Source organism: Chlorocebus sabaeus, chromosome 12, assembly GCF_047675955.1.
Source record: "Chlorocebus sabaeus isolate Y175 chromosome 12, mChlSab1.0.hap1, whole genome shotgun sequence".
In the NCBI taxonomy this organism is placed as follows: domain Eukaryota; kingdom Metazoa; phylum Chordata; class Mammalia; order Primates; family Cercopithecidae; genus Chlorocebus; species Chlorocebus sabaeus.
Genome location: NC_132915.1, coordinates 79,373,041 through 79,396,606, shown reverse-complemented (window position 1 = coordinate 79,396,606; position 23,566 = coordinate 79,373,041). Strand labels below are relative to the sequence as shown.

The 23,566-nt window shown below is 43.7% G+C and overlaps 1 protein-coding gene across 4 annotated transcripts in view; it reads left to right on the top strand.

The window, feature by feature from the left end:
* PTPN3 (protein tyrosine phosphatase non-receptor type 3) overlaps nt 1-23,566 on the top strand; it is a 122,154-nt gene that overhangs the window by 23,123 nt on the left and 75,465 nt on the right. For 3 of the 4 annotated variants that reach the window (XM_007968469.3, XM_007968467.3, XM_007968470.3), the window contains exons 2-5: nt 11,253-11,407; nt 17,613-17,720; nt 17,797-17,839; nt 20,421-20,499. In XM_007968469.3, coding sequence (XP_007966660.2) covers nt 11,270-11,407; nt 17,613-17,720; nt 17,797-17,839; nt 20,421-20,499 — 368 coding nt within the window. In that variant the 5' untranslated portion in view covers nt 11,253-11,269. Of the gene's footprint in view, nt 1-11,252; nt 11,408-17,612; nt 17,721-17,796; nt 17,840-20,420; nt 20,500-23,566 lie in introns of those variants that run through there. The other variant, XM_073021826.1, reaches the window with a different exon arrangement.

The window sequence follows — 23,566 nt, the reverse complement described above, 5'->3', positions numbered from 1 at the left end:
AAGTCAGTCTAATGATAGTAGCTAGGTGCCAGTTAATTTGCATACATATTATCTCCAGTGAGTGATTAAAACAACCTTAGGGAAATCCTTCCTCTTTTATAGATAGGGAAACTGAGTCTCAGGGTGAGCAGTCTCTCTAAAGTTAATCTCTCAGTGAGTGATTAAGCTGAGGTCCCCCCATAGCTGCCTGATTCTGATGCTGGTAACTTTCCCACAGCCTTACATTATACTCTAATTCCACTTCTGTGTGACAGCCCCTTGGATTTTTGAAGTACCTAATCTTATCCTCCCTGAGATTTCTCTAAGATTTCAGTTATTCCTCAGGAATGCCTGCTAAATCAGTTTCTGTGGAGTTCCCATAGTGTGCGTGCATTTTCCCCTCCCAACCTTTGCACATGGGGTTTGCAGCGTCTGGAATGCTGCAGCTTCTCCCTGGCCGGTTACCCCTTACCCTGCAAGACTCCCCATGAAATTTTTGTGAACCCATCCCGACACCCATCCCACCCCGGTGGGTCCGGAGCCCTCCTCGTGTTCCTCCAGCACCCTGGGCCTTCATCTCCCCTAGAACTTGATACTGTCCACTCCCTGGCCTGGTGCAGAGACGGCGCAGGGTAAATGAATATTGAGAGAGTAAATGATGTGGAACTCCTTTTTGCCAAAGTAGCAACCAAATAGGCTAAAAGTAATTGTAAACAAGATTGACAAGCCCATGAAATTGTAGTCAGTTGCAGGTTGCTTGGAGGCTGTCAGGGGGACAACTTGTCTGGGTAAGTCCTGATGTCATTTTCCTCAGCATGACTTGGTTAAAACCCGCCATTGACTGGCGTTTGCCCTGTTTTTCTCCCAGGAGGCAGGTTTGCTGGCTCTTAGGTGTCTGGTTCACCAAGGTGGCACGCAGTGGGGAAAGGTTACCAGTCACCGTTCAGTGACTACCTGGGCAAAACCAAATCTCATTTCTTTGCAACCCACCCAAGACATCCATATGGGTACCGAGAAGCAACCCAGAGAGAGTTGAATCCTGTGGAATTTGGGGGTGTGCTATTTGACACTGCACCATAATCAGATTTCTTAAAACTCTTTAAAAAAAAAAAAAAAAAAAAAAGAGAAAAAGAACTTCTAACACAATCTAACTTAAAAAAAAAAAAAAACTCAGGAAGACGGTGTTGTAATTGAGGACAGAGTGGTCGCCTGTGGAGGAGAGTGTTTGGAAGAGGACGTGAGGGACTCCTGCCGGGGTCCTGGGGAGCACTATATTTAGCATTTGTACTTTTTCTCTCTGTGATACTTCAAGAAAAAGGTTTTTCTTTAAATTGAATGGCTTCATTTAATATACTCAGCATGAATTTTCTGCCGGCTTTGAGGCAAACTTTGTGTTTTAGTTACTAGCTTCTCATCACAACACTGAAAACCCAGCTCATGGCACTTAAGAGATTGGTTTCTCTTTATAGCAACATTACCTCTTTCCCAAAACTGCCTGTGGCTCCCGCTGCATTCTTTATCTTGCCCTTCAGGGAGCTTAAAACTACTACTTCTTACCCTGCCAGGATCAAGTATAACTTTTTTATTTTGTTAGTTTTGCAAGTGTCATGGTGTCAAACCTATAAATAAAACCTATAAATAAACCCCAACTCCATAATAAGAAAACTATTTGACATTTTGAAGTTGTGTGAAAAGAAGGCCAGTAATTACAGATCTCAGTTTGGATACAACGGGTCCTACAAATGACTCCACCCGGGCTTCCCAGAGGCTTCAGTCAGAGAGCCACTCCCCGAACAAATTACAGGATCTGTGGAACAAATGATTTGACCCCCAAATTGTACTTTTGGAGTATCAGGATTGACAACTGCAAGATGATTTGACGGAGTATTGTGCTGTATTATTAAAGTGACCTGTGTGAGTGTGTCTTCCTTGTGCTAGAGAAAAATCTGAAGACTCGAGTATTAAATATGTTCATAAATAATTTTTTAATAGGTATTAACACTTTAATAAATACCCATATTTTTTAAAAGTTTTGTTCATCAGCACTGGCATTGTCAACTGTGTTATTCATTAGCAGGCTTTATGCTTTAAAAATGTTATTTAAAAATTAATTGTTTGGTATATAGGTTCAGGATAAATTTGTTTATTGGCTTTAACATTGAATTAGCCATATGAAATATACCTGCCTGAATAAGGACGTTTGTTTTTCTAGTTTAGAAAGTATTCAGTCATGATTATGTTTACATTAAAACCTAATTTAAAAATAAGTTAGTGTATTTATCTTTGTATTGTTATGTAGTATTGTACTTTGGAAAATGTAAAAGCTAAGAAAGGCTAAAAATGGCAGAAGGTAGTGTTGATCAATTTATGAAATTATAGAGTTATGAGGAAAAAGATTAAATTCCAGGTACCAGTTGTACAGTAATTTTGTTATCAACTGTACTTGTTTTAAAACTAATAAAGGGAAATGTGTAGGAAAGTGTTTTCTAAGATATTTGGGCATTTCACAAATGAAAACTGAAATCACTAATTTTTAATTAGTTGGGCTGAATTTCATTAAGAACACTCGCAAAAAATAAAAATGATGAAAACAGAAAATATTATATAACATTTTTAAAAAGAACATTTTCAAAGCCTAATAAACAGCACAAAATGCATGAATCTTGTTTTCTTTCATTGCTGCCACTTTAAGAAAATGCTGGTTGACTCTCATGGGTTTCTGAGGAAGGGTGTGTGCATTGTGTGGCCTTTTATAATTTGGACAAATTGTTAAGGATTGGTGTTGGTGAATGATGTGGACTCATCTGAGTGAACAAGCCAAGACATCTGGTTATGTAATATCAAGTGATACAGTCCTTTTTGAATGATGGCAGTTTTCTTGTTGCTTTCTTCTCTATTTAGACAACAGTACTAATCCCAGCACTGACATATAGACTGGAAAATCTGTTACTTCATCAGCAGTGATTTAGGAAGCACTCTCCCAGACTGAGTGATGGGACAGCTGCCAAGCTATGGAAACTCTATTTAGCTCTGGGAGGTGACTTGTAATATAGACAGTAAAACTGACATAAGGATGCCCACCTAACCAAGACCCTGGCTATAAGCATAGACAGGCAGAACCAAAAGGAACTCTGAAGATGTCTGGTGGAAGATTTTCCACTGTGTGGCTCTCAGACCAGCTGCACCATTGTCATGAGGGTCAGGGGGTATTTACTTAAAATGCAACTTCAAGCTGGGTGTGTTGGTATACATCTGTAGTCCTAGCTCCTTAGGAGGCCTGAGGCAGGAGGATTGCTTGAGCCCAGGAGTTTGAGGCCAGCCTGGGCAACATAATGAGACCCTGTCTCTTTTTGTTTAAAAAAAAAAAAAAAAAGTGATTTCCATATGACAAGTAAAACAAGGCATGATCCTGATTTGGGTTTTAGTATGGATTGGATATTAGATAACTGCTTATCATGTTAAATTTCTTCAGTGTGATAATTGTACTGTGGTTATGAAATGCCCTTGTTTTGGGGAGATACATGCTAAAATATTTCGAGATAAAGGGGCATGATCTCTACAGCAAGTCGTTCAGAGAAAAGCATGGTGTGTCTGTGTGTGTATACAAATGAGAGAGATGGGAAATAAAGTGTATGTGGGCCGGGCACGATGGCTCATGCCTGTAATCCCAGCACTTTGGGAGGCCAACGCAGGCAAATCACCTGAGGTCAGGAGTTCAAGGCCAACCTAGGCCAACATGGGGAAACCCTGTCTCTATTAAAAATACAAAAATTAGCCGGGTGTGGTGGCGCATGCCTATAGCCCCAGCTACTTGGGAGGCTGAGGCACAAGAATTGCTTGAACCCAGGAGGCGGAGGTTGCAGTGAGCTAAGATTGCGCCATCCAGCCTGGGCAAGAGTGAGACTCCATCTCAAAAAAAAAAAAAAAAAAAACAGCATATGTAGCAAAATGTTAACAATTGAATCCGGGGCAAAAGGGTTATAAAGGGGTTATGTTTTTCTTGCAACTTTTCTGTAAGTTCAGAAAATTATTTTATGTTTTAAAATGCAGTTTCCTGGGCCCTTACTGAACCAAAATCTCTGTGGATGGTAACCAAGAATCTGCATTTTTAACAGGTCCCCAGATTATTCTTGTGTACACTAGTTTTAAGTCACTAGTTAAAAAGAAAGCATCATTTCAGTCACTTTTTTTTTAGTAGCTTGATCAGTGAGCAGACATTCTTAGTTTGAGCTCATCTTAGTGCTTAATAAGTGATAAATAAATCCCCACCCAAGTGTTTGTAAATTTTTTTTTTTTTTTGACGAGGTCTCGCTCTCTTGCCCAGGCTGCAGAGCAATGATGCGATCATAGCTCCCTGAAGCCTTGACCTCCTGGGCTCAAGCGATTCTCCCACCTCAGCCTCCCAAATAGCTAGGACTACAGGCAGGTGCCACCACACGCAGCTAGTTTGTTTGTTTGTTTGTTTGTGTTTTTGTTTTTGGTAGATATGATGGTCTCACTAGTAAATTTTATCTTTAGAAGGGAATACCCCACTTACTTCAGAGGAGTTTAAGGAACAGTTAGGCCTGACATTAAAACAGACTGGAATGAGAAGCTGTTCTCTTTGAGGTACCGACAGCAATAGGAAAGCGTGGTTTCTGTTTTCCTAAAGGCGTGACCAATGCGAGTGATTGTTGCTTGCTGGGGCCGTGGTTGACCCCACAAAGAACTCGTTACCACATAATACAACCCAGCATCTGTGTGTCTACAGTGACAAGGAAGAGAGAACAACCCTGGCACTATATTCGCTGCTAAATGAATGAAGCATGTGTCTGCAATACGTTAAATATTGGCATTTGACAAGAAGCACACTTAATTTGATGAGTCATTGTCTAGGGTGGCTGATAGTACATGTACTTTTCTGTGCTAGAAATGCCCTTCTCCAGATCAGTCATCTGTTGGGGTTCAGAAATAGATAAAAGGGGGAAAAAAGGTAGAGGGAAGAAGGTGCTTTCCTGAGTTCATAGGGAAGAAGAATTTGGGAAAGGGGATTGAGCTACAGAAAAGGGCTTCTATACTGCAAAAAGGATTTTTGAAATAAGCTGAACTGTAAGCGATAAGCGAGAAAGAGCAGAGCTGTCCCTGTTTCCCTTGAAGAATGCCAGCGTAGGAGGTGGCATGTCTTCCTATGATCGCCACTAGGTGGTGGCATTGGGCTAGGCCAGCTTGATGATGTAGGTTGATTCCTGTAGACCCATGATTCGTTTATGCAGGTTACTTACAAATTGGTATTTATAAATCAAGACTGTTTTCTTATTCTTCTCCTTTTTTTCAACTGAACTCATATTCTTCAATTAGAGACCTAAGTCCCTTAATTTAAAAAATAAGAATATGGAATACTTTGTCATTTATTTATTCAAGAGTCTCACTCTGTCACTCAGGCTGGAGTGCAATGGTGCGATCTTGGCTCACGGCAATCTCTGCTTCCCGGGTTCAAGCGATTCTCCTGGCTCAGACTCCCAAGTAGCTGAGATTGTAGGCGTTCACCACTACACCCAGCTAATTTTTGTATTTTTAGTAGAGACAGGGTTTCACCTTGGCCAGGCTGGTCTCGAACTCCTGACCTCAGGTGATCTGCCCACCTGGGCCTCCCAAAGTATTGGGATTACAGGCGTGAGCCACTGCACCGGCCTCTTTATTTAAAATTCTAATAGTGGAGTTGGGTTTGCTCTGTCATTTGCATGTGTTCCTCTCCCTTCTTTCTGTCTATGGTTCATTGGCTTATGAAGGAACAATTTCCCAGATCCGAATGTAGACAGACCTTTAGGAAATAAAGCAGTGGCATTACCTTTTCATTGTCTCAGGCTTCAGGGCAGCCAGGGAGGGGCCCTAGTAGCAGGCCTGTTACCCAACCCTGACTCCCAGGGCTCTGGTGTCTCACGTGCCCAGGGCGTGGCAATTTATGCCAGCATGCTCTTGCTTCTGGTTCCCTTGAGTTTGTAGAGCAGCTCAAAGGTATATTACGTATCTATCACCACTACCTTTTAAATGTAGCAAGCTGTCTTTATTAAAGTGAATACATAAAACTTTAAGGAATAGAACATTCATATATCTGTAAGTCATTTGAAATCAGGATTGCCCTACAAAATCTGGAATCTGTAGACAGCACCCAATGGCATTAGAAGCTTAACGTTAATAAAATGCCTTTCATTGAGTGCCTGGTGTGTGTCCCACATGTGCTAGGCACTTTCCATGTGCCACTCTAACTCTCATGGTCTTTATTGTGCCCCTACTGTTTGCAAAGTGAGGTGTTGCCTCTTTCTGTATTTTCCAAGTATAATCTTTGATTAAAAACTGTATTCACAGTAGAGCTTCGATTGCTGTTGTTTAAAACATTCTAAAGCTATAATGGATTTGTAAACTCATGCAAAAAACAGGCTTGGCTTCCTTATTATAAAATGCATCAGCAGCAGCTGTAATCATTTGTGGTCAGAGAGGCCAGCTTGTTCCTGGTTGGGTTGTGGCTTTGTTTAGAATTAAGAGGCTTATAAAGGAAGCCATAGAAACCCTGAGTTCCCCAATTGCTGTAGTACAGGAAACAGGGCAGTTAGTCAGCATCCATTGTCCTGACCAGATTGTTTAAGATGTAATTTCAAGACAATCTGAAAATACCACATGGCTCAATTATTTGGTTATTCAACATCAGACTCATTCTTACCAAGGTTTGCTTTAGGAACCATTGTAGGAAGATTTCTGCAGCTTTCATAAAATACCTATTTATGACATTGTCATTAGGTTTCAAGCCCTTTATGTAACAATCAGAGATGGATGTGAGAAAGGGAAGTCTGTCTCCCCTGGGTTGCTGGTGGGCTTTATTTTGTCAGCTGGCTGTGTGACTGTGCTGGACAGCATCATTGCTAACCGTGGTGAAATGAATAAGCCCAGCGGCACCCACGCCAGCACGAGCTATGAGCAGCTGCTCAGGTGAAGTTTGGAAATCAGTGTCCACCATTGGAGCATCAGCCCATGTGACTTTCATTTGGAGGCACCTGTTTCAAGTCTTAGTTTTTTCTGCCTGGGGTCATTGTGTGACTCTCTCTGTTTTAGCTGTTCCACAGAACAACTGCCCACCTCTTTTCATACACAGTGAATTCAACCACGCAGTGCATGGCTTAGATTCTGCAGAGCCTGTATTCTAAGGCCATCCGTTCAAAACACACCTTGAGATTCCCTGGAAACCCACTCCTCTAGTCCTCGTCTCCCTGGCTGTTACTTTGAGGGCTTCCCAAAGGGAATGTGATCCTGTGCCACACCTGAGGATGCTGAATCACCCCTGGGGGTGCAGGGACAGGCAGTTTTTAAAAGCTCCCCAGGTGATTCTGATGTGCACCTCCCACTAAAACCAACTTGTAATGGTTCTATTGTGTCTTTTGAAGAAAAAAAAAATGTAACCCACCTGAGATTCTTAGACAAGAACTAAAAAATAAAATTGACATTTTAAAGTCGATGTGGTTAAAGCATTATGGAACACATTTGTTGTCTTTTGATAACTTTTTGTATTACTCAGAAAATGCATCCATGCTTCTGATGACATTTTCCTTGGAAAGGGCAAGGCAGAGGTGGTGGGGTGGGTGGAATTTTATAAGTGACTGAATAAGTTCCTTTGCACTGCTGGTCCCAGGAAGTTTTTTTTTTTTTTTTTTTTTTTAGTATTTGAGACTCCCTATCCTTATCTAAGGAAGAGAGGTTTGCTTGGAGCTTCTTAAATATAATGATAAGAGACCAAGTGCTTCTCTTCCTGGATGTGCTTTCTGCACAGCTTTCATCGTTGTGGTTTCTCTTTCTGCACCTAACTGGTGCTCCCTGTCATTCTCTGAAGCTTGTTTCTTGGTCCTCCAAGAAACAGTCTGCTTTGGCCACATCCTTCTGAGACCTGAGTCACTACTCCTTGCTTCTGACTCCCAAATCTTTGGCCCCACCCTGACATTAGGTGCTACTTTTCCAATTACCCGTGACTTGTGTCTGCCAGAATGGACCCTGGCAACAGCAGCTTGGTCATCACCTGGGAGACAAGATGCAGACTCTTGGGTCCTATCAAGACCTACTTGAATCAGAGTCTGCATTTTAACAAGATCCCCAAGCACTCTGTATGCACGCTGCAGTGTGAGAAGCACTGGTCTATGGGACACCAGTTTCCCCACTCCTCTGCATTTCTTCTTTCTTTTCTTTTCTTGTTTGCTTGTTTTTTTTCTTTTTTTCTTTTTTTAAGAGCTAGTCTTGCTGTGTTGCCCAGGCGGGGCTCTAACAGCCCTCCCACCTTGGCCTCCAGAGTAGCTGGGACTACAGGTGCATGCTACTGTACCAGGTTCCCCCTCTACATTCTACTTAGACCCTACCCCATCCTTCTCTGTCAAGTTTGTCTATCCTCTTCTACTGCTATACAGTCTTGTTGTACTGCAGTACTGCTAGATAGTCTGTTATATAGACTACAAATTTTGGCTTCATTTTCTATTTCATTCTTCCTTCCATTCGTTGGAACGTTTACTAACTGCCTACCAGACCTAGGTTTGGAGGTACAATGAGCAAAAACAGACCTAGCCTTGTGGGGCTTGACATCTAGTAGGAGAAGCAGATATTAAATGCACATCATCAGTTATAAGTGTGAAATGAGGATAAGCACTAGTGAGTGCACTCTGTCACACAAATCTGTGACTGGTTAGGGAGACCAGGGAAGGCTTCCTGGAGGAAGTGATGCTTGTACTGAGCACTGACGGTGAACTGGAGTTAATCAAATGAAGAGGAGCAGGAAGAGCTTTGTAAACAGAAGGAATAGCATATGTAGAGACCTAGTTCATCAGAGAAAATTTGTGGAGAATTAATAAAAAGAACGTTAACTTACTCTCAGGCCCTTCATCTTTATTTGCTCTTCCACCCAACACTGTCAGATTTATATCTTCACCATTCCCTGAGCCAATGTGATTTGTAGAATTGCTTCACGTATCCTTTTTTTTTTTTTTTTTTTTTTTTTTGAGACAGAGTTTTGCTCTTTTTGCCCAGGGAGTGCAATGGCGAGATCTCAGCCCACTGCAACCTCCGCCTCCTGGGTTCAAGTGATTCTCCTGCCTCAGCCTCCAGAGTAGCTGGGATTACCGGCGCATGGCGCCATGCCTGGCTAATTTTGTATGTTTAGTAGAGATGAGATTTCACCATGTTGGCCAGGCTGGTCTCAAACTCCTGACTTCAGGAGATCCGTCTGCTTCGGCCTCCCAAAGTGCTGGGATTACAGGTACATGCCACCATGCCTGGCTAATTTTGTGTTTTTAGTACAGACAGGGTTTCATCATGTTGGCCAGGCTGATCTCGAATTCCTGACCTCAGGTGATCCGCCCTCTCCGGCCTCCCAAAGTGCTGGGATTGTAGGCGTGAGCCACTGTGCTCGGCTTCTTCATGTATTCTTTGTAGAGGCCTAGAACCTCCCACCTACGTAATCTCTGTGATATAGTCATGTCCTCAGTTGCACACCTTTCCAGTCTTTTCGCCTACTTCTCCACCATTGAAATCACCAGTTAAACCAGTTTCCTTACTGTTCCCTAATACCATGGTCAGATTTTGAATGCCCTCTAATTCCCTCTTCATAAATATTATACTCTCTTTTTCAAAAAAGGAAACTTGTTATTAAAACATACGTATGGAAAAGTACACAAATCATAAATGTAGAGCTTAGTAAATTTTCACAAAGTGAGTATACCAGTGTCATTAGCACCCATATCACAAAATAGAATATTAAAAGCATCCCAGAAAACCCATCTCTGCCTTCCCCTCACTACACACAAAGGTAACCATTATCCTTTCTTCTATCAGCATTGATTAGTTTTGCCTGGTTGTAAACTTTATATAAATGGAATCATGCAGCAGATAATCTGTTGTGTCTCCTGTCTTTTGTTCAACATTAAAGCAATTGATTCACATTTTACATGTAATGGTAGTTTGTTTATTTATTTTGCTTTATAGTAGTATATGGTATAACTGTACCACAGTTTATCCATTCTACATTTGATAGATGGGGTCTTTTCCAGTTTAGGACTATTACGAAGATTCTTTTTTGTTGTTGTTACAAATTATTATTTTATTAGATACATATTTTGGTCCAAATCTTTGAATTGTCGTGACTTACAAAAAAAAATTTTTTTTAACTTATAGGTTCTGAGTACATGTGCAGGTTTATTATATAGGTAAATTGAGTGTCTTGGGGATTTGGTGTACAGATTATTTTGTCAACTACATCATAAGCATAGTACCTGATAGGTAGTTTTGCGATCCTCACCCTCCTCCCACACTTCACCCTCACATAGACCCTGGTAGCTATTGCTCCCTTCTTTGTGTCCATATGTTCTCAAAGTTTAGCTCCCACAAGATGCTTTCATGTCTTTTAGTGAGTGAATATACATTTTTCTGCTGGGAATGTGCCCATGACTGAAACTGTTCTATCACAATAAATGCATATGTTGAGCTTTAGTAGATACTGTTCAGCAGTTTTCCATCGTACAGTGGTTGCACTGAGTTATGCTTTCACCAGCAGCATGTGAGAGTTCTGGTTGCTCCACACCCTCCGTGGTTTTGCCAGTCTTGAATCGTAGGGGTTCTCTGGTGGGTGTGTGGTACTATTGCTTTCTGGGTTTAATTTGCATTTCTTTGACAGCTATGTGGTTGAGTACCTCTTTTTGTTTTCTTCCTATTTTCTACAGGGTTTTCTGTTACTTCCTCTCACTAGGTCAGCGGGAGCACTTCATGTATTCTTTGCAGACATATATATTGCGAGTATCTCCTCCCACTCTATTGGTTGCCTTTTTGCTGCCCCTAAATGGTGTCTTTCAATGAATAGAGATCTTTAGTTTTGATATCAGTTTATCAATAAGTCTTTTCATGTTTGAAATCATATTTATACCATGTTTAGTTCTGTAAAACCTTAGAGGTAGAACACAAATATATAAAATTGTGAAACATAAATAAAAACTTAAAAGCCTGGGAAATATAAATTAGAAGACTCAGACCAGGGAGGTAATAAGACATGCAAATAAGCCACAGAATTCTATGAACGTATAATTTAGCAATACATTTTGCTTAGAGCACCTTAGAAGTCAAAACTCAATTGGAAACATGATCTGCTATGTAGTTCTCATTATCTGTGAGTCCCTCAGACAGTATTGATAGGATAGGATCTGACAGGTATCTGCACTCACAGGTAACTGGCGATTCGCATATCAAAGCACTAATGGGTATATCTTATGTTACAGGTTATTCAGCGATAGTTATGACCTCCCGGTTACGTGCGTTGGGTGGAAGAATTAATAATATACGCACCTCGGAATTACCCAAAGAGAAAACTCGATCAGAAGTCATCTGCAGCATCTACTTTTTAGATGGCGTGGTACAGACCTTTAAAGTTACTGTAAGTTCTCTACTTTTTTTTACTTTTCCTGACTTAATGCTCCTAACAAATAGTTTTCATCTCTTGGCTTACAAAATGAAGAAAAAAATATTTTAAAATGAAAGCTTGAGATCTCAGATCTTGTATGTTGAGATTGCACTGGAAATACTTAAAAATGTTGCCCCCCGGCTGGGCACGGTGGCTCACACCTGTAATCCCAGCATTTTGGGAGGCCGAGGCGGGCATATTACGAGGTCAGGAAATCGAGACCATCCTGGCTAACATGGTAAAACCCCGTCTCTACTAAAAATATACAAAAAATTAGCCAGGCGTGGTGATGGGCGCCTGTAGTCCCAGCTACTCGGGAGGCTGAGGCAGGAGAATGGCATGAACCCGCCAAGCAGAGCTTGCAGTGAGCCGAGATCACACCACTGCATTCCAGCCTGGGCGACAGAGCCAGACTCCGTCTCAAAAAAAAAAAAAAAAAAAAGTTGCCCCCATTTCACCTCTGCCCTGAGAGTCTTCCCCTCGCTTCTGTGTGACGTGAACTGTTTGATGCTCATACGTTGGTGCTTCTGGGAAGTCCTCATCCACTTTCTGAAGGAGACTGGTTTGGGAAGTGGATGAGGACTCCATGAAAGCTCCAACATCTGGAAGCATCGTGGCGCCCTATATGTGCTTCCTTAGAGCCCATGTCAGGTTGCATTTTTTCAGATAGTGATTAGGGTTTATGTTGCCTGTGAAACTGAGCTCCTTGAAAACAAGAAAGAGTAGAAAGGGTGTTGTTTCCCCTGTGCCTGGCACAAGGCTAGGCACACAGCAGGTGCTCGTTAAATGTGTGAGTGAGTGGGCTGTGAAACAATCAGCCTCACAGATGGCAGGGCTTGGGGAGGTCCTGGCTCATCCCACTTAAAGCCTGTGGCAGAGCCAGCACTAGAAACGAGGTCTCCAGTCTCCCAGGCCAGCCACAGGAAGATCCTGGGACTGTGGCTGCCTATGGTGCCCTCCCACTCCAGTCACCACCCAGCCCGTGACCTTTGCCCATCTCTTCCATCCTCTGGCCAGTCCTAAAGGAGTGAGTCCCAACCTTGAACTGGCTGCTAGGGTCTGCCCCCACCTGTAAAGTTCAGTGTGCAAGGAAAGGCATCAGAAGAGAAGACAGAATGAGAGAACAATTGAGGGAACAATAAAAGGCCACAAGAATGCAAAGGGTAACAAAGACGGATCCCTGGGTCTTCTGCACACCCCATACAAGTTTGCCCACTGCTGATCCCAGGTGATCATGGACCTTGATGCAAGCAGGAGGAGAAGGCAGTTTGTGTGGAGTTTAGTGGGTGCTGTATCTCCTTTTCAGCAGGGATGGGGCGGTGGCCCAGTGCCTTGGCTGCAGACGTCTCCCTGTCAGTGCAGAAGACTCAGGTGGATGACCAAGGTCATGGAAGTTTGGACCCTTCGCCTGGCAGAGAGTGGAAATGGGCAGTAGAGATGGATGTTTCCCAGCCTTCTGCTCTACTCTTCCACCCACTTCCGCAAACACCCAGGCCTCCAGCTATTCCCCAGTGTCAGGGCATCATTTTTTTTTGTAGGTGGGAAACGTTGTTGTAACAAGTGAAGACTCCAGCAAGGAAATTCAGTTGTCCAGTTAGGCATCTCCAAAGTCTAGTTACGGGGGCTACAACATATACCTGTGACCTGTTTCTTCAGAAGCCAGTTTGGACGAAAACATCCTCTTAGGAGGACTGTTCAAAAGAATATTCTGCGAATCTGGAAATGTTCTGTGTCTGCACTAAACCCCAGGGAAGCCCCCCAGCCACATGTGGCAATTGAACATTTGAAATATACCTGAAGAACTAATTTTTTTTTTTTCCCTGAAACAAGGTCTTTCTCTGTCACCCAGGCTGGAGAGCAGTGGTGTGATCCTGGCTCACTGCAGTGTCAACCTCCTGGGCTCAAGCGATCCTCCCACTTCAGCCTCCAAAGCAGCTGGGACTATAGGCACACGCCACTATACCAATCTAATTTTTTAGTTTTTTGTAGGTCTCACTAACTTGTCCAGACTGGTCTCCAGTTCCTGAGCTCAGGCGACCCCCCCACTTCAGCCTCCTGAAGTGCTGGGATTGTAAAGCATGAGCTAGCAGGCCCGGCTTCAATTTTTTATTTTATCTTAATGAAAATGGAAGCAGTCTTTAGTAGTTCATAGTCCCCACTTTGGATTGCTCAGCTTTGGTGAACATTCTTAAAGTGTGTCAGAAGCTCCTACGATGTGTGTTAAAGATGTCAATCCCTTGTCCTGCCTGGGTGTTTTGAAACTTGCTCTCTGTGGGGTGGGGCCTGAGAATCTGCGTTGTAATTTCTCCCCGAGTTATCTCGATGTGCCATGCAGTTGGAGAACCACTGATTTAGGAGTCTGTTGGCAAGGTTGTAAATATTTCCCTTAAAAAGCAACTACTTTGGTTCTGCAGAACCTTGTCTTATATCTGATTTCCTTTTAACATAATGTTTCGTAGAATTTTGTGATTACACAAACTTCATGAAGGTCACAAATGTCTCTTCCAGATGCTATACACTAATAGTTTAGTATGTGTCTGGTTTCTTTGTTAAAATATGTGTTTGTCTGTCTTGGAGCTGTTCTTTAACCATATATCCTATTCCTGACAAGAACATGAGTGTTTGTTAGTATGTAACTCATGTATTCATTCCGCACATGTTTATTGAGCACTTACTATGGGCCAAGATTTGTTCTGGTGCAAAAAATGGCAACAGTGCACAAAATAGAACAAAATCCCTGCCTTTTTGAAGCCAACATCCCAGTGGGGGAGATGGGCCATAAAATAATGTGCGCTGAGTCAGGCGGTATTAAGTGCTTTGCAGAAAAATAAAGTAGAACAAGAGGGAGAGGGTGCCAGGGCAGGGTGAGGTTACCATTGTATAGACGTAACCAGGGAAGTCCCCACTGTTGAGACGAAAGAACCATGTGGTCGTCTGGAGGGAGCACGTCCCAGGGAGAAGGAACAGTGGTGCAAAGGCCTTGAGGCTGGAGCCCACTTCCTTTGGTTGCAGAATACAATAGAGTCTGGAGTGGAATGAGCAAGAGGGGAGGATAGCAGAAGATAAGGGCAGAGAGATAGCAGGGCTAGGGTGGGGGATCGCATGTAGCGTTGCGGATCATTCTGAGGGCACTGGCTTTTTTTCCTACACGAAGTGGAAAGCACTGGGGCTCTGTCCACAGTTGATGATAGGAGGGAAGGGGCTGAAAGACTGGTGTGGCAGTCCAGGGCAGAGATGATGACCATTGGACATAGTGGCTGTGTGGAGCTGGCTAAGAGGAAACCAAGTCCAGAAGTGCTTTGGAGGTGGAGCCAATAAGGTTTGCTGATAGATGGGATTTGAAATGCGAAAGAACAGGAGGCCTCAAGGTGACTCCCAGGTTTTTGGCCTAAGCAATGCAGCAAAATAGAGTTACAGTTTATTGAGATGGGGAAGACTGTGGGAAGAGCAGGTCTGAGGGTAGAAGTAATCAGTTCTCCTGTGGGCATGTTGCAGTGGAGAGGCCTGTTATTCATCTATGTAGCAGTGTAGGAATGGTATGAGATAAAAGTGTCAGGAGGTTAGGGAAAAGAGATCCTGGCTGGGGATACAGATGTGGATGTCACCAGGATAGAGATGGGATTTCAAGCGTGAAACTGGAGGAGATCCCCTGAGAAGCAAGTAGATGGAAGCTGCAAATGGTGCTTAAGCATAGGAGAGGTGAGGAGCAGGCACTAAAGGAGTCTGAGAAGGACCAGCGAGGGAGGCAGGAGGAGGCCAAGAGCGAATGTCTGAGAATCCCAGCAGAAGGAGGAGTGATCAGCTCTGAAAAGGGGAGAAGGCAAGCACCTACCCCAAGTGAGCATCATAAGAAGCCTTAGAACAGGCTGGGTGCAGTGATTAGTGCCTGTAATCTCAGCACTTTGGGAGGCCAAAGCAGGAGGATCCCTTGAGTCTAGGAGTTTGAGGTTACAGTGAGCTATGATTGTACCACGGCACTCCAGCCTGGGCAATGGAGTGAGACCCTGTCTCTAAAAAAATAAAAATAAAAGTCTTAGAGCCTGGCAAACAATGAGCACCCAAAAGTTCTTAGTTATGAACATCATTGTTCTTATCACGTGGCTGCCACCCCAAGCTTCCAGCAGCCTGGTTCAAAGCTGAATCCCATGGAATTTGAGAAGTTGGAGGCCCTGGTTGCAACTTGGAATATCCCTCACTTTGTACCTTTCTGTGTGTAGGAATTGTTTGCACAGTCTCATTCAGACTCTTTAGCCCAGCCCACCTTGTGACCAGGAGCAGGTGTCAGGGAAGCTGACTTGAATATTAGTCGTTCTTATCTCAGTCCAGGGTGCGAGCTCTTGTGGTGACCTGGTGCAGCAAAGATGACCTCTTGCGGGCAGGGGCCAGGCCAGGAGGCCTTTTCTTATTATAAATGTGTTTTTTATTATATTTCAATTTATCTTGAGAACCTGGTGAATTATGCAGAATAGATACCTGTATATGTGAATTATGCACTCCAGAGGAGGAGGTGTAGTGGGAACAAACAGACCTGAGTCAGGCGGTCCGACTGTCCCTCAGCTGATGGGGCAAGGCATGGAGCCTCTCAGTGCCTCTACTCATTGGCAAGGGAGATGGTAATGACTAGTACACTTTGCAAAGTTGCTGCAAAGATTAGAGACCATATATAAAAAGCCCATTGGCATAATGTCTGGCTCCTTGTAGATGTTCAGTAAATTGTAGTTAATAATATATATTAAGTGTAATATAAAATCATATATAAATAATTCCAACAAGGGGAGCAGCTAGCTCTTTGACATGTGGAGGGAGTATCTGGTAATGTGCAACGTGTAGACTCCCACCTGTTGTGATTCTCTTGTGATGAACGGTGCCCTGAACAGAAGGAGCAGGAGGTATAAGCGCTCTTGGGCAGGAAAGGGGGCATGTCCAGGAAATGGGCGTGCCTCATGTTCCTACATTTCAGACCAAATAATCTGAAGCTGCCCCAAAGAAGTCTCTGCAGGAGGGGCTTGATAGTTACCTAATTCTCCCAATGCTGGTCACTGTGACCTATTTTCAAGTACATTATTTGCTCTCAGGCACTCAAAAAAAGGAGCTACCTTTGCCTGGTCTATTTCTGACTCATATTGTCCTTTAGTTAAATGGTTTGGTTCAAAGGATTCCTGCAAAGTCTGCCTGTTAAAGTAGAATTTGCCATTTTCCAAGCACTCCATGCTGTTAGCCATTCCTGGGCCTTTGTGCCAGGCCATCTGATCCAAAGGCCTGTTTTTAGCTCCTGCAGCTGGAGGGCAGGGGTGATGCTTGACCCTGTCCTCCTCTCGAACCCAGATTGGCGGTTGCTTCCTCTAGGACCCTGGTCGAGATGACCATTCTTGTGGTCCCCTTGGGTGTCCACTGTGCCTCGACTGTTTCACAGTCCTCGACGGCCTTTGACACTCTGTTACAGCCACTGTCTCCACGGCTGGGGCAGGAAAAGGGAGCTTCTTATAGCCCTGTCCCCATTCCCACACCATGCCTGCCCCGTAAACATGGAGCAGGGAAGGCAACGGAGTCCTGCTCTGGAGAGACGTGTGGCTTCTCACTTCAGATGACGGGAGGGGGAAGCAGAGAGGCAGATAATCCCACAGGGTGGCACAGGCCAAATCACTCTGACGGCATTTTGAATGGCATTTGAGTATTTTTAGCTGTCTTCCTTTAGGCTGTTAGGTGAGAGCTTTCCTTTCCTGGACATATACTTCGGTGGCTTCTCCAGGAGTAGGAGCCACAGGTGTGTCCTGAGGAGCCAACAGAAACTGCCCAGGGGTTAGCATTTCATTGTGGATAATCCACAGGAGGCCACGGGGAGTTAACTGTGATTATGAGAGCTGAGTTTTCCGATTTAGACATTATCACTTGGGAATTGCAGCTAAGGGGGAAGGAAGAAATCTTAGACAATTAAATTAAACTCGTATTGTCTTAAATTGTGTTGATGTCGTTTTTCTTAGCCCTACTTCCCATATGTGCTGTGTGGCTTCTTAAAATTTATTAAAGCTTTTCTTGTGGTGGGAAGTGTGTGTGCATAGCATTTCTGAGTGTGCATAGCATTTCTGAATATTTTAACTCTTTTTTTGCCTACAGTAAAGACGTTTTTACCACCAATTAATTTAAGACTTTTCCCACTTGATAATTTCTTTTGTTCTAGAAACAAGACACTGGCCAGGTTCTTCTGGATATGGCGTACAACCACCTGGGTGTGACTGAAAAGGAATATTTTGGTTTACAGCATGATGACGACTCTGGGGACTCTCCTGTAAGTGCCATTTTAAAAGAATGTGCTGAACTCCTGCACGATTTGCTTTTATATTTTATGTTTTCTTGTCCAACAGAGATGGCTGGAAGCAAGCAAACCCATCAGGAAGCAGTTAAAAGGTTGGTGTGATCTTTTCATTTCAGTCGAACATTAGGTGTTAGTGTATCACAGTCTGTTTCTCCCCTCCAATCATCAGTTCCTGTGACATCTGGTACCTGGAGTTCTGGGCATCCAGGAGTCATGAGTGAGCTGACTTCTCCCTGTCTGACTTGTGAGTCAGCAGAGATGCTTCCAGATCAGCCTTCTAGGATCCGCCCCAGCTATGGGAAAGAAGGGGAAAGGTGAGAGTAGGCAGCTCAGAGCAAGGGAACCCACATTTCTGTATACAAGGAAGGAGAAGGAAGGAGGATGGCCTTTCTTAGTCTGCTGTGAGAGTCAGGGTGGAAAAGGGAGACAGAGAGATAGACAAACACAAACACCTCATACTTTCCAACAGCATAGTTGCATTCATGGAAAACTGAGCCGTAGGTAGGTAATGTCACCAGTACCAAAGTCTTCCAAACTACCGCTTATCTCTTAGAAGTGGATCCCAATGCTGCAGTTCACTCCTAGTTGGGTGGCCAGTCAGGCCACACCGTAGCCCACTCTCTGCCCTAATCTGCTCTGAGCCTGATGTTCCAGCATTGCCAGCATTGTTCCCCTTTATGCCACTCATGCCCCAGACAAACCTGGCTGATCTGCAGGGCCTCCCAGTGCCTTCCCTCAGTCTGTTTCATCTGCTGGAAATGCTTTTCCCTTCCACTTCCCTCGCGAAATCCTGCCTTTCTTCAAGGCTGCTCAGATCTCATTTCCTCTCCTAGAAACTGTGAGTGACTCCCTCGACATTCTATTAGATTTACCATCTCCCATGTTGGGGCTCTGAACGCTCTTGTCCTCATGTTTGTTAATTGCCTTTACTTCTGTCTCAGAACTGGCAAGTTCCTTGAGGTTAGGACCCTTGTTGCATTTCTCTCTGCATCCCCAAGGTGCCCAACTCAAAAAAAGTGGCCAGTGCATGGCGGAGTGGAGAAGGTCAGGTGGATTTGTGCACGCAGATATGCATACACAGGATGCCCCCCAACACACACACACACCTGCTTCAGCACCCAGGGAGGAAGGAGTAGACACAGTGGCCTTCACTCCCATGTCACTGCTGCCCCCACAGGAAGCCAGATTCTCAAAGTTCTTCCCTCCCATGAGCTGCGTCCTCCTCATTCAGAAGTACCCGTGGGAGCCTCAGGGCAACTTACAGACAAATACCTGCCCCATCCAAGTCCCTAGGAATGAGTCCACACAAGGCATGAATAGGTACTGTCATTCATTCTCTCATTCATGCTTTCAGTGAACATATCCTGAGCTCAGACTGTGGCAAGGTGCGGGGCTAAGCCCTGGGAATCCAGTCCAGATCAAATTTGGACTATCCCCTCAAGGCCCACAGCCAAGTGTGCAGACAGCCCAGAGAGTTCGACATTCTATGATAGTAGTAAGCACACGATAGAGGACAGCCAGAAAGACAAAGAGGCTAGGCCTGCAGCGCAGAGATGACAAGTTTTAGAAGAGGGGAAAGGGAGGTGAACAAGCATCCCAAGGCAGCAGGAGGACATCGTTCTCCCCGATGTGCATATTGTTATAGCGCCATCCACTGGTACTTAGACATGTGGACAGGTGTACTTGGGCACACACCCATGAGGGATTCTTTGAACACATGCTACAGATAAAGAAAGAAAGCACTAAAGATCAGGGAGGGTAGAGTTCAGGATGAACTAAGGTAGAGGAGGAGATCTAGCAGGTTAGTGAGAAGGACTTGAGTTGCAGAGAGCAAGAAAGTGCTCAGTGCCTAGATAGGGCTGGCGGATATTTACTGAGCGATGATGGTGAAATTGACATGAAGATGATCTCGGGATCTTAGCAGCATGATCTGATCTCCTGTTGCTGTATCTATGAGAAGAAATGGACTAGTTTTATCCACACAAGCGAATTGACTCTGAATGTTGATGTATAAAGCCGTATTTAAATATGTTCATTGTCTGATTTACTAGTATACTAACTTAATATACTTTGCATTAAAAGCATGAGATATTTTGTAGTTTCAAAATGAGTTTGAAATGTGGTAGAGCAGATCTCAGTACTCTAATTCTGGTTTTGTCACCAGCTGTGTGACCTAAGGCAAGTCACATCTCTAAGTCTTTGGCTTATCTGTAAAATGGGGCTACCAGTAGCAGCCTAGCCCACTCATCGTCATGGTGGTGTCAAAATGCAGGAATGTACATGAAAATGCTTGAAACGTATAAATGGCTACACAAATGCAGGCTATTATTTCTTTGTAAATTTTGCATAATAATGCTGATTTAAGGATTTTTAAAATTCCTAATACAGATAACGGAGTGCAGTGTTTAAACACAGCCCTAAGATAAACGTGTGATAGGAAGTAGATGATAACTCAGTCTGTGCTGATGTTGCATAAATATTTTGCTTTTTGAAGACGTGGAGATTTCTGAAACAATCAACTAACTTATGTACTCCATATTTGAAATTAGCCCTTTTATAATGGAAAAAGCTATGGTTGAGTGAAAAAAATGGGTCACTTATGGAAGAGAAGCAACTTACATACATTGACTTTGTCAAAGGGAAAATTTAATTTGTTTTTGAAAAATGTTGTAGGAGGTTTCCCCTGTACCCTGCATTTTCGAGTAAGATTTTTTATACCTGATCCCAACACACTGCAGCAAGAACAAACCAGGTAACAACATTTTTTTAAAGTTTTCTATTTAGTGTATAAAAATGAGTAACCACTAAAAATGTACTCTTCATTTTATTACTATGGCCAAATAACTTCATTTGGGTGTAACTGCACCAACAATGATGATCCAAGTAAAAATCTGGGGTGCACATACTGACATTTTAATCAGCTAATGAGTTTTCAGTCTTGGGCCTGCTTCTCTTATCTCCTGATTTGGTGCCATTCCCAGCATACTCCCATCTGCCACCTCCTACCTCTCCCACCTCCTTCCACCTCCTGGGCCTCTCCTGCCTGCTGAACACTGTGCTCAAAGGACGAAAAGTCATTTTCTACCAATGTAGGCAGGATGTAGAAGACAAATTTGTAAAATAGTCATCCACAGGTCAAACAGCGTGATGTCTCTGAAGAGCTAAAATCGAGGCTCTTGAAGATAACAAGACATCTCTTGTTATAAGAATTTCCTTTCTTTTTTTTTGTTTTGAGACGGAGTCTCTCTCTCTGTTGCCCTGGCTGGAGTGCAGTGGTGCGATCTTGGCTCACTGCAACCTCTGCCTCCCAGGTTCAAGCGATCCTTCCACCTCAGCCTCCCAAGTAGCCAGGATTACAGGCAGGTACTACCATGCCTGGCTAATTTTTTTTTTTTTTTTTTTTTTTTTAAATTTTTAGTGGAGATGAAGTTTCACCATGTTGGCCAGGCTGGTCTCAAACTCCTGACCTCAAGTGATCTGCCTGCCTCAGCCTCCCAAAGTGCTGGGATTATAGGCATGAGCCACCAGGCCAGCTTTGTTATAAGAATTTTCTATCAGATCCCCAGTTTGCAAGAGGTAGAAAGGAGAGCAGGCTGGATTCAGCTTGTCTTCTCAGTGAATCAGCAAGTGCAGGAAATATGTGAACCAGATAAGGGAAAGAGGACTGTGATAGGAGTTGTTTACGCCTCAGGGCTTGGAGTCTCTCCCGACCCTGGGCTGGTACGTGGGTTTTTCTGGGTGTGGGGGACAGAGTATTTGGAATGGAGGAGGAGAGTGTCGCACAAGAAAATTGTTGCTGTTTTAACACAGACTGCACAAACAAACTTTCCCTCCCCTGTGGCAATGTTAAGCCCTTTTATTAGTGATCCATTTATTTGGGTCAATAATATTTGATTTGGAAGCTATTTCACCAGAAAAAAAGCAATAGATGCTTTATTGAATCCTGTTCTACATTCATCGTGGCCAAAAGACATAATCAAGGAGGCAGCATTAACTCAGGCACAGAGTGCTATCTTCTTTATTTTTTTGGGTAGTAATTACATCACATTTTAACTTGTAATACGTTGAAAGGCCAAATATTAATCTGTTACTGTATTTTGCCTTCTTTGTGCATCTCCTCCCTCTACTCTAGCAGACATTGGGGATTTGACTGTATTTTTTATTATATTACATTTTAAGCCAGTGTCCAAGGTGTCTGGTATGACACATCAGGTGACCACACAGAAGCATGTCCTGTCCTCTGAGTTTTCTCCATACCAGCTCTTTATGCTGATAGACTGGGGATGGGATAGAAACACTCAGCCCAGCAGGTTACTTCATAAGCTGACGGACACAGAGCTGGTGATGGAATCTATAAGAATGTGTTTGAAATGACCCTACCAAAGTTTCCTCAGGCCAGTGCTAAATAACATGCTCTGGGTCAGGCATGATGGCTCACACCTGTGAGCTTCCCAGTACTTCAGGAACCCAAGGCAGGAGGATCACTTGAGGCCAGGAGTTTGAAACCAGCCTGGGCCACATAGCGAGACCCTGCCTCTACAAAAAATAAAATTTGAAAAAGTTGTCAGGTGTGGTGGTGCATGTCTCAGTGTCTCAGGAGGCTAACTAGGAGGATCGCTTGAGCCCAGAAGTTCAAGGCTGCAGTGAGCCATGATCAAGCCATGTACTCCAGCCTAAGTGATCGACTGAGACCCTGTTGCAAAAAAAAAAAAAAAGCTCTGTTGAAGGGATGTGTTAAAAACAACATGAATAATACATGTGTGTTTACATGTATATGTGTCTTTTATATATATTATATATAATGTGTGTGATTATATGTGTACATGTGTACGTGTGTGTGGTTCTAACCAGTGGAGTTTTTTAAAAATCACAACTCCATGGTAAAAATATATTTTGTTTCAGAATACAGTACACATATATAAATTACTGAAGCAAACGTTTTATAAAACTATAGTAAGTACCAAGTACTCTGAAGTTTTCTATTCTGTTTTATTTCCCTTTTTTTTTTTTTTTTTTTTTTTTTTGAGACGGAGTCTCGCTCTGTTGCCAGGCTGGAGTGCAGTGGTTTGCTCTCAGCTCACTATAACCTCTGCCTCCCGGGTTCAAACGATTCTCCTGCCTCCGCCTCCCCAGTAGCTAGGACTACAGGCATGCGCCACCAAGCCCAGCTATTTTTTGTATTTTTAGTGAAGATGGGGTTTCGAGGTGATGGCCAGGATGGTCTCAATCTCTTGACCTTGTGATCTGCCCACCTGGGCTTCCCAAAGTGCTGGGATTACAAGCGTGAGCCACCGTGCCTGGCCTTACTTCCTTTTTAAAAAAAAAATGCCAACTGTGACCCATTAAATTGATTGTATGACCAACTGGGAGGTTCCAACCCCAAGTCTGGACGGCACTGCCTAAACTAGTGATTGCCACCTGTCTCCTGCCTCCTCATAACACTAGAGCCCCAGGTTTGTGGCATCCACTGGGCACATTAGAGCCCTGCAGTGGCCGAACTTGAGGGAGAGGATTCCTACGGCCAGCACAGCCCGGGAGTTTGTCTACAGGGCCCATCCCGGCCATTGGCCATCCACTTCCATACCCTGTGGAAGAGAAGCCCACTTCTCTGGAAGCTGACAAAATCTTCCTGCTGAGCCTTCCTGTCTTTTGAGGGACATCTGTGGAAATGTAGGGCATTCATGATGGAGAGAAGCCTTAGGCACAAATGAAGGCTGCCTTCAGGTCTCCAAAGAGTAGTCATGGGAGAAGGGGAACTAGATGTGCAGGGTCATAGAATTGTGGCCAGTGGGTGGAGGCTACAGGGAGGCAGATTTTAG